General features: G+C 30.5%; 1 protein-coding gene across 1 annotated transcript; it reads left to right on the forward strand.

Moving 5' to 3' along the window:
* Nucleotides 1-7,996: 7,996 nt before the first annotated feature.
* LOC132760316 (helix-loop-helix protein 2-like) lies at nucleotides 7,997-8,539 on the forward strand. Its single transcript, XM_060752264.1, has one exon. The coding sequence runs from the start codon at nucleotides 8,017-8,019 to the stop codon at nucleotides 8,401-8,403; it is 387 nt and encodes a 128-aa protein (XP_060608247.1). The 5' UTR covers nucleotides 7,997-8,016; the 3' UTR covers nucleotides 8,404-8,539.
* The last annotated feature ends 3,862 nt before the right edge of the window (nucleotides 8,540-12,401 follow it).

Below are 12,401 nucleotides of genomic sequence, written 5' to 3' on the forward strand. Positions count from 1 at the left end.
TTTTACGTCGTATTTGTTTATATGTAACTGTTTATTTCAAATGCATAAATATAATGTGTAAAGTGATTAAAATAGCAGATATGTTGTCAAAGCTTAAGGGAGGCAATTTTTCATCCATTGTTTTTTAAAATATGGAAATTGGTATAGGATAAACTGTACAAATTTAATGAAATGACTTTTCATAATTATAAGTAGTCTTTTTTTATACCACATACGTGTCATGAACAAAAATAATAGCCAGTGGTTGATAAAACTATTGACTTTTTATTACTATCGTAACTACTGGGGCTGTGTAGATAGTGTACTATTTTAGATTATAAAAAACAACAATAAAAGAGACTTGCTTTCATTTGTTTAAAATATCTTATTATAATTATACATACGTTTAGATGCGGGTAGTGAGATAGTTCGTGAAAGAAACATATCATCAAACCCTATTAAATCATCATTATATCATTATTGTTCAGTCATGCGAAGGAAAGAAGCTGACATTTTTTTGTGTCTTAAGAAAACAAATTGCTAATCGTTTAGTTAAAGTAACCTGACTTTCCGTGTGACTTATGAAAAACCACCAACGCTTATCGTTTAGTTAGAGTTTATACTAACATAATCTTTATTCTGGCATAACATAGCACGATCATACATATATTCAATATTCTTTCATTTACACTGGCAGTTTCTTTACTTGTTAATTAAAATAAATAAATTCTTTTATAGTGTAAAATTCTAAACAATTAATTTATAGTTATTTTTTAAGTTAACGGACAAATTAGATAAATGGTTTAATATTGTTTCTATTTTTACCGCAAAAATGACTATAGTTACTCAGAATAAATTATCATATGTCTGAATATGTATTTGTTTATAATTGTAACGAAGAAAAAAATGTCATTTTAGTCATTGAAAATTTCAATAACGATTCTGCAATAAAATAGTAATAAATTCATTTTAAACCATATATTACAGAACAGTTACGAGTAGAAATATTTAAGCAATATTAAAAACGAATGACAATTATATGCTTCAAGTCCAAAAGAGGTTAAAATTTCTATAACTATAACGCAAATTATGCGTTAATAAAAATAATAAGTAGTTAGTTTAGAAAAAGGAACAACAACAAAATATTTAACAAAGTGCGCTCGTAATATAAAAATCCCAGTCTAGGAGTGGAATCTAAAATAACTTTTTCATGTTTGTGATACAAAATCACATAAATCACGTTTTGTAAAATATAATGATTAAATGAGCCGCGTCATGACAAAACCAACGTTATGCGTTTGCGACCGACCAGCATGGATCCAGACCAGCCTGTGCATCCGCGCAGTCTGATCAGGATCCATGCTGTTCGCTTACCAACTCTATTACAAGTGGAGAAACTGATAACGAAAAGCATGGATCCTGATCAGACTGCGCGGATGCGCAGGCTGGTTTGGATCCATGCTGGTCGCAAACCCACTATGTTGGTTTTGTCATGACGCGGCTCTAATCATATTGTACTGCATGTATACAGATTGACAGACATTAGAAAAATAAATTAAGTTCTTTTATTTTTATTGTACATCATCGTTGATATTGTGAGTGATATGATATAATTATTTAAAAAGCCTAATGACCCCTGTAATACCATTTCTTTTGTGCTGTTCCAATCCGATTGTTTTTGTACTTAAAATAATACAAGAACTATAGAAGACTTTGTGAAGAATATTCGGCATTTATAGCTTAAATATTTTCGGAATATCAGTAGGTGGTCCCTCTTTGTCAGTTTTATAACATGCTGATATCGGGCAAATATTAATATAAAGGAAATTTCATTGAGCCGAGATTATTGTGTTTTAAGTCGAATTAAGCTAAGATTGCTGAAAATATTTATGTTAGCAGCAGCACGATATTGATGTATAACACGGAATCATTTAGATCAGAATAAAATGTTCAAATATGGATTGACACGTGTATGTGATTTGGTGCTTTCATTAACCCATAGAGTGCTTGCAGTGACTTTGAGAGCCAGGCCAGCATGGGCATCTGCTCTGTAGCCGGACCAAGCTGTGGACTGTCAGATGTTTAATTTTATCACTTTGAAATCGCTAAAAAGCAGAGAAGATAGTTCCAATTTAAATTAGGATATGTCCATTTAACAAATTCATCATGGACAAGAATATGCTGCTATTAACGTAATATACCGGTATCATTTTTCTAGGACACTGCTTAACTTTAATAAAACATCTATAATATTAATTTTCAAAAATATTCCACAAAGGATACGTATTCCAGATTACTGTAATGTTATCGGATTCAAATAAAAGATGTGTCCTTTGATAGTTTAGCAAATTTAAATGAAAAACTGAAATGATTTGATTTTATTTAAAAACAAATAATGATACAGGTTTTCGATTTACACCATTTATTAAATGAATAAAGTAAGGTATTTTAGACAGTTGAGTGACTGCTGGTGATCAAATCCAAAAGTTTTTAAAAACATAAAACATATTAAAGTATAATTTGACATGGAGTATAAACAAGCATAAAAAGTAGCAATTTAAAAACCCTCTTAAGGGTAAATTAGCATCTGTAATTAGATTTGAAAGGAACATGTCAGCACTAGTCTGCCACAAACAAATTTTGAAATTTAACAATATTACTGTATCATAAATAGTTACCATATACAATAAATTAAAACATTTCAGAAAGAAGTTTTTTTTCGTCGGAATATTATGGAAACAAATTGTGCAATTCAATTGTTAATACTAAAAAGACATGGCATGTATAAATGTATAAAAAAAAAATTGGGTAGCAATGAAAGCCAAAACGCTTATTTCCACTGTGTCCCATAACAACCGAAACTGGATTATAAATGCGAGATACAAAAAAAATATTATAAAATAAAAATATTAATAAATTATTTTATTTGTTTAAAAATCATTAGTTTTTCGGGTTTTTTTTATAAGTGCTAAACAAGATCAAAGTATTCTATCAAACATGCTATGTTAACAATGGTGCTGTGTTACTCGAACATTATATACGAGTATATCCTTACATATATCACTATGTGCATATGTGTATAGCAAGGTTGCACGGCTTGATTTGTGAGACATGGACGGTGCTAGAGTAACTATGGTTCGGTTACAAAAACACGACGATTGAATTAATATTTACATTATCACATTACATGCTGTACAATTGAATTACCCAGAAATGGTGTTGACAGTCAGTAAAGAAGAGAAAATTGCGAGCTATTGACGGTTCCTCTATTATTTAATTAACATCTTCCCTGGTTACACCAATTCACGTCGTGTAGCTGTATTCTCAATGGCAAATACATGCGATGTTATAGTGTATTTATTTCTATAGGACGTGTGTATTTTGATCGTTTTTGACAATAATTGTGTAATTTTATCATCATAAAAGAAAAAGTAAAACAAACTCATTTCTATTTTATTTAAAGTTAAGAAACAGCGATGACATGTAATAAAATTTAAACAAAATAGAATAGAATATATTGATCTTTTCCGATATTTTATGCTGGACAAAAATATGTTAGTTTTGTATTTTTAATTCAATTTTTTCAAATTTAATTCGTAAATTCAATTAAGCAAATGCTCTCTGGATGAACTAGAAGGGGAGTGGGGTACCAGTTATAATTTCTATATAATATCCAAAAAAATGTTACATGTACTATTTGAACTAAATATAGACGGGAAAAGGAATCGCCTTATATTACTAGGGTATTGTTTTAAATATTTTTGAAATTAGCAGTATAAATGGACATGACCGCAATTTGTATTTTTTACAGCATTGCTCGTTTAAAATATTTTACAACCTAAAACCTAAACCTGGACCTAAAAAAAAGCACAAGGCTTCCTTTAATTTGTACGTTCAGGCGTTCTTCAGACGTTGTATTGTATCCCACCTGTTCGAACATATCTTTTCACCAATCATATTCTTCTCATCCCTGTGAATAAAACGACCTGGGACATCTGAGGAAAGTACCGCGGAGTGGCTTAAATAGGCGTGCAGAGGCCTTCGACTGACTATATTTCTTGTAGCGGATGCTTTAATATTATTCCAAACATGTATATAATCAACAAGTTCCACTTCATCAACGTTTATCAACACAATATGAATCAAAGTCTCAGTAAATAAATGAATATAGAATATTGACAAACATCTTTTAAAAAATGTTACAAAAACATTATTAGTATAAAGAAACGTGACAGACTTAAACTTTGTAAACACATGAATATTGCACAGTTTACAATAGGGTGGGTTTTTGACTTGTTGCATTTCCACATGATGGTTGTATGTGTGCTTTTAGACACAAAAAAACATCCAGTTAACACGGAAATGTAGAAAGTGTGATTTTTACCCCCCCCCCCCCCCCCAAAATAGCGGAAGGATATATTCGGTATGTGTGGACAATTTGATCCTATTAAATTGTTCTGTTAAATACATAGGTGCTCTGTCATGTGCAACAGCTACATATGAAAGAAAGAATATTGAATTCAATGCAATCAATGTAAGTCGTGCAATTCAAGTCAAACATTGAGTTAATAAATCGAAATTTCGAGTTTCGTTATTCGAAATTTCGAGTTAGTAAGTCGAAATTTCGAGTTAGTAAGTCGAAATTTTGAGTTAGTAAGTCGAAATTTCGAGTTAATAAAAAACATACACCTGGCACTAATGCTCTTCCGTACATTTTACCATTGGATTATCAAGGTTTTTATCTAGTTTGAAATACACGGCTGCTGTCAATTTTTAAAAGAAACCTCTTTTTTCCTCTCAAAGAAATGCAGTTAACAGTAGATCTATTCTTTAAAAAGATTCCTGACCGGTTATATGGCCGTATATAAACGGTCGTTTACAATACAAGCTAGCGGCTCGTGTTATTTAGCCAAATAACCGTTAATTTAGGGCCATATAATTTGTCAAAATTTTTATAATTATATTTATATGTAGTATACGATTAGATCTACATGCATATCTTAACTGGACTAAAAAAGATGTTATAGTACTATGCACGAAGATTTTAAAGTATTTTACTATCTATTTTCATATCATAATTTCAATGTAAAGCGGGATGTGCCAGGCATTCTAGTTATATTATTGAACGTCTTTTTGACACTAAATATTTCTAGTATTAATTGCACGAACGCAGTACGACTACACGACGTGAACATTCTTAACCTAGTCAATCGTCTGTCGGAATGCCCACTTCAACACAGACCGAGGGCAAATTGGTTACGACAAACAAATGATTTGGTGTCGCTGATGAACACATAACTTTAACTAATGGAATTTATATCTTCCTCTCTTGAAAAAGCAGTCATCGTTTTGTAGCGTTCCACGGGGAGAACAAATGTATTCAAAGCGTGAAAAATGCTAAGAGTAATCTGTCAAGACAAATTGTTTGTATTTCTTCTTAAATATATCGTCTGCTATGATGGCCTATTTTAACATATTTCCAAGTATAGAATTCATCTTTTTATAAAAGTTATGCAAATACTCCTGCCAGTACTGATATAAAATTTGATCTAATTTGATAAGAAATAACTGATATCTTAAAAAGTTGTATATTATACAAGTATTGAAGATGTATATGTATATCAGTTAAGTATTAAAGAAATGATATATTAAGATATTCTTATATTTTTTAAGGGATAAAATCTTAATAAAACAGAGAAATACTAAAATCATTCGTATACACTTCCTTATATGAAGTGAATTCTTTAGGCCAACATGCATTACAAAAAAAAACAGGGCAAACACGTAAAAAATATAGCATGGCAAGCATGTAGTAGACAACATAGCAGGGCTTTATTATGCCCCCGGCATAAAATGGCCGGGGCATATAGTGTTACCCTGTTCCGTCATTCCGTCCTTCCGTCATTATCGGTTTCCGTTCATTCTGTACACATTCAACTCAAATTTGACATATGGATATATCATAAGAAAATACATGCCAAGTCAAAATTTGGTCATGGTCCGATGATTTTTGACAGAGTTATGCCCCTTGATGAAATGTTCAGTTTCCGTTCATTATCTTCACAACGGTATTACACATTCCACTCAAATTTGACATATGGAATAAAGGAATGCGCAGGTCAAGTTAGAATTTGGTCATGGTTTGATGATATTTGGCAGAGTGATGCCCCTTTCACTTTGAAAATAATAAGAAATTTTTAGTTTTCCATTCATTATCGCCCCAACAGTATCATACCTTCATCTCAAATTTGACATATAGATACATCTTAGGAATAAGCAGTTAAAGTTTGAATTTGGTAATGGTTCAATGATTTTGGACAAAGTTATCTCGCTGAACATTGAATAGTTTTAAGGGCTTTGAACTTAAAATGAAAAATATAGTTTGTGCAAAAAAAATTTGAACTAAATATTATAACATCCATGAAAAACTTCTAGGCCCTACAGAAATTAAGATAAAGAAAATAAAAATGACATGCATAAAAAAGTACAATTGAAAAATGCATACAGAAAGAAAAACAGGGCGTACATACAGAAAGTAAGATAGGACGTGCAAATAGAAAGTAAGTTAGGACATACGTTCAGAAAGTAAAATAAGACATGCATACAGAAAGTAAAGTTTTGCATACAGACAGGACACGCAGGTAAAATAAGTCGGGAATGAAGAATATATAAAAGGATCGGCAACAAAAAATATTATTTCTCTCTTCCCATCGGTACGTGTACGTCTCTCTTCCTCGGTACGTGCACGTCGCAGAGAAGACACCGGGCATCGGCAAAAGATTAAGAGCTTTGCTGATTTTTTTCACGAATGATACGTTGACTGGTTTGATACGGGGTCTAGCGAAAGCTGCTTTTGTGCCCTTGCGTGTGGATGTACCCTCATTAAACAAAGACTACATGAATAAATACAAATGGCATAGAATGATACAGGATAGATATCAAGAAAAAGGGGCTACAATAATTTCGAAGTAAATGTAGAAACATTTAAGAAACTTAATCTTTTATTTATTGAGGAATATTCATAAATTCAAGTAAACAGACACGCAAAGAAAAACAAATAAATATTCTCATCCTTAAGCAGAAATATCAGTAAATACCGGTATTTCACGTCCTAAACAGATGTTAGTAAAATCTAAATAAATTAAAATTTAGTTTAACATAAAAATATACTTTACGTGTGTTTTGAAATAAAATATCCTTAACTATAAAACTAAACAAAATATGATTTGATTATAACTTTCCAAATAAGTAGGATAGGTGCCAGTAAAATTGTGTATTTTGTTGTTGTTGTTGTTTGTTTTCTTTTATTTTGTTTTTATTTTTAAGAATAAATAAAGATAATTAATGACAAGAACCTTATAAAGAAATCTGAAAGTCTAATTAATTTTAATTATTTTTTATAAAGTAACAAAACGTTTGTGATTAAATACTTTTATCAAAAATATAAGAGACTTTTGTTATAGATGAAGCTCAATGAAAATATTAAATACACCGTGTGTATAAGTTGATTTTTGAATACTCTTAAACGTAACATGCGTAGAAACAATTTCAGTGCTATACCGCTCCGTTAGAAAATTACTTCTATATTATTGGATCATTACTCTATGATGACGTCTATGCTACCCATGAGACATTCCGTAATTGAATTTGTCAAACAATTCGTTTATTAAAGCGACCGTTTCGTTTATTAAAGCGCCATGATTACCCTGGATAATGTAGTTAGCCTTAACTTTATGGTCTAAACTTTCCGCTCCTTCCGTCTACATGATCTGACGAGCTAGGTGACGACAACTAGCGCACATTACAAACGCCTATTATCTTATGAACATATAATTTATGAACATCTTTAAGAACAACATTAACAGAGCAATTCCTTTGAGGGAAACAAGGCATATAAAGAAACACATTCTGTATCTTTATTCAATTACATTGAATAAAAATGTATAATTTTTTTAATGTATAAAAATATCACATGATTTGAAAATGTCTCATTATTTTATTGTAGGTGCCAAAAAAAAAAAAATCAACAAAAGTACAATGTTCAACGATTCTAGCCTTACAGCGATTTCATTCACAAGCACCGGGAACCTGTATTGTCTTAATGGTCATGGTGCTCAAAGTCTTGCACATGGTAGGGAACCAGGTGTATCGAACGGAAGTGGTCGAGGACGACGTGCTGCAAACCAGGAAAACACGGGATTAAGTCGGGAAGAAAGACGACGCAGACGACGAGCAACGCAAAAATATAGGTCTGCGCACGCAACTCGAGAGAGGGTGCGCGTTGAAGCTTTTAATGTGGCATTCACGGAACTTAGAAAACTTTTACCTACGTTACCGCCCGATAAAAAGTTATCAAAGATAGAAATTCTAAGACTTGCTATTTGTTATATTTCGTATTTGAATCATGTTCTGGAGCTTAATTGATGTTTTATATCAAACCAGAAAAAAATAACGTTATTTTCGTACAAATGTTGTTACCGTCTTATGGAAAAATGTTGTTTAAACTGTTCTTTTACATTATCAATATGTGAAAACAATTAAAGTAAGAATAAAAGACAATCAAAGCAAAAAACTGTTGTTTTATTCCCATATTGAAAAGCACTTATGATGGATTTAATGTAATTTGCAGGGTGAACTTTAGTAATAATGGTAGAGACGGAACCCCAAGTTTATCAAGACATAAGCGGGTATCGACGGTCTTCTGCAAATTACAAGTTTTCGCTACAAAAAAAGATTTCAGAATTTCTAGTAAGACTGCATGTGTAAATATGACTAAATCACTGGCACACACTTAAACAAAAACAAACATATTTTTATAAAAGACTTTACTTATTTATTTATGTTTATCACATGTGCAACATATACATTACCATCATAATAAAATTGATAAAAGCAATAAAGAATTATATGAGATAAGAGGTAAATATATTTAACCTTGAATCATATTTACATTTATACAATATACACATTGCATATTCACATTTATACAATATACACATTGCATATTGACAATTATACAATAAACACATTGCATATTTACATTTATACAATATACACATTGCATATTTACATTTATACAATATACACATTGCATACATTGTATCAACATTTATACAATATACACATTGCTTTCCATGTATAGGAAATACTGTGAGTCTTTCATTGTCTTTAGAGCTTACATATATATGCAAGACAATATGCAGCTATTCACTGGATTGATGTTTTAACAGTCTGAAATTTTAAAATAGCAGGAAGTATAAAATACGCTAAAACAGATTAAAAACATCATTCTAGACCAATTAAATATGCTTTCAGCGGAAATTTTTGCAACATTCTACAACATATAATACCTATATATAAGAGTTATATACAGAAAAAGTATTAAAGCAGGCTTTGGACGTAAACTTAGCTATACATTGATTTGCAAAAACACTAAGCGTCAGCAGTTTCTCATAATCAGATAAGTTGTCAAAATTACTATCAACTGTTCAAACAGATTCAGGTTGGTCTTCCTTGAACCGTATATATAGACAGTGTACTAAAACATTCATTTGTAGATTTCAATCTTTGTCATATCAATTCATGTATTGACAAATAGACATGTACTCCAAAACGATGCTAATTTTGAATTACCACAGATCAAATATATGTAGTATTTGATAAATGAGCCGCGTCATGAAAAAACCAACGTAATGCGTTTGCGACCAGCATGGATCCAGACCAGCCTGTGCATCCGCGCAGTCTGATCAGGATCCTTGCTGTTTGCTTACAAACTCTATTACAAATAGAGAAACTGATAGCGAACAGCATGGATCCTGATCAGACTGCGCGGACGCGCAGGCTGGTCTGGATCCATGCTGGTAGCAAACCCATCATGTTGGTTTTGTCATGACGCGGCTCAAATATTTTATATTCAGCTAATATTGAATATTCCATTTAACCTGGTGTAGGCCTACCATGCTATATAACCTTTAATTTCTTTGCGATGATTTAGTTCGTCAGTAAACTGAGATTGTTAGGATATGTGACACTACGCAATAAATTAACATTGCTGTGTGAGATAAAATTACAATAATAAAGCTATGAGAAGAAATGAGCATTTACTGTAAGGATATTTGATTCTGTAACATTTAATATCGTGGACACGTGTCGATCCTTCTCCTTACAATAAGACACCTTATTCAGGTTTCTCGGGGACTAATTAAGACCAATCTTTCAGAGAAGAAAATTTAAAGTGTTTTTATTTTCAAGAATGCGCCGTCTTATTGGAAATAGAACATCTAATTACTGTAAATTATAACGACAGTTTAATGACGTGCACATGTTCCGTGTAATTTGTATTTTCAATTAGTCTTTTTACTGCTTGGAAGGGGATTCATTATGATTATTGAGATAGAGTTATGTTTAATTTCACATACCGCCTCCTTTACCTAAATCTAAAGAATATATTATAAAAATTGTCCATGTCTTTATTATAATTTTGTTTAAAAAATCATATTATAACAATGTGTAAAAATATATAGCACAAATAAACGCTTGTGTTGATCGGCGTTAAAGTTAGGAAAGCTGTATTTTGCTGCACTGAAATTAGTCTTTAAATTATATCATATTGTAATATTGTACAAGGTTTAATTAAAACCTGGAATAAAAGATGTCAGACAAAATAATTTATCATATAGGAGTTAAATTTTCCGCTGAATTATATATACATATTCCCGTTGAAGTATGAATATCTAAAATGAAACGCCTTCATTTGGGGAGTTTACTTTACTGTCGGTTTTGTTGTTGTTGTCTTTTGTTTGTTTGTTTCTGTTTTTGTGCTGTTTTTTTGTTGTTGTTTTTCGTTTTTATATTTGCCGTAAAATTTAACAATTTAATTACCATAAGGGATATGAGCTGGCGAACTTAAAATAGAAAATATTCCTAACATATGCATTCTCATATTGTACGAGATATAGTAAAAAATATACATAATTATGTTCCTTATATTGATAACTTGTTTGAAGTTAATCAAAATCTCCTTACCCATATGATCATTATGTATTTACGTAAACTATTCTATTTTTCAGTCAAAGGAAATCAATTAAATCAGTAGGGAAATATTAACATTGAATGTCGTTTAATCACAAAAATCGAATTTATCAACAACAATAAAAATCAGGTAAAGCAGTTTTGCTTTACATGTATTGTAGAATTATTGTAAGTTACATTCAAGTTAACACGTTGCCTAAAATATATGTTACCTTCGCGCGCTGTATTGTATTTTTTCAGAAAAGAGTTTATTCCACGTATGCATTTTAATCAAACACTTCCACCAGGCTTTTTTTTTCTTTCTTTTTTTTCTAAATTGATTAAAATGATATTTTTTTTTAAATCAAAAACAAATTCTGTTGATAATGCTAGAAGAGCAATGTTTTCTGTGTGACCAAAAGTCCCGTAAATTGTGTCTACCAATTTCTTGTTTAACCTTTCCTTCTTTATAAAAGTGAAGTTTGGAGATTAGAACAAGTTCAAATTTTAGAGAAATTTCAAATGTATTATTGTACGTTTATTTTGAATTTCAAAGCTTCTACGCCTTATTGTATTGTAAATGGTGAATCGGCTTATTTCCATTAGTAGCAAGAGTTAAACTTATTAATGCTTAGGGAAATAAGATACGTAAACTTCTGTATAAAACAATGTAGGAATATTGTAAATTCGAAATGTAAATTCAATTAAAAAAAAAGAGCTGAAAAATTATATTTAATAGGACGATACGTTCACCAACATTAGATCTTTTTAATAAACTTAAATGGCTGAAATTCAATTTTAGAGTGAAATACCACACAGCAATTATGTTGTATAAATCTTTAAACAATCCGGCAACGATGTATATGAGTAAAAGTTTTACTTTCTATTATAATTAATTACATATAATTTAATCTCAATCGCTCATAAGGATCTTGTTCTGAAAAGTATACCTCATACTTATTATTCAGTATTGACGTTTGGAATCACTATCCTTTACAATCTTTCAAAAACAGCTGTAAAATTTATTATCTAAGTTTACAGTTAGATACATGATGAAAATTGACCACTTTATATTTTAACTATTGTAAATATTGAAATCCTTTTTTTTTAAATTCTTTTATTGTATCATTACGAGTTTATCTATAATTACCATAATTAATATGAGTGTCAGTCGGATGAATGAATAAAAACTATCTAACCTTTACATTTTTTGTTTGTTTGTACAAAAAGATTTTAAATTTTGTATAGATCTTCATTTTTTTCTAATCAGAAGGCTATACTGAAAATAAGTATACTTCTTACTGTGTTACAAACGTTGTATGTTATATTCTATAAATAAAGATTTTATCATTATTATTATTATTATTATCTTTATTATTATTATTATTATTATTATTATTATTATTATTATT

The sequence above is a fragment of the Ruditapes philippinarum genome, unplaced genomic scaffold, assembly GCF_026571515.1.
Source record: "Ruditapes philippinarum isolate M1 unplaced genomic scaffold, ASM2657151v2 ctg6335_1_1_1_1, whole genome shotgun sequence".
Taxonomy (NCBI): Eukaryota; Metazoa; Mollusca; class Bivalvia; order Venerida; family Veneridae; genus Ruditapes; species Ruditapes philippinarum.

What these genes read in the sequence shown, in the direction of transcription:
- LOC132760316 (XM_060752264.1), top strand. Translation starts at nt 8,017, where the DNA reads ATGTTCAACGATTCTAGCCTTACAGCGATTTCATTCACAAGCACCGGG.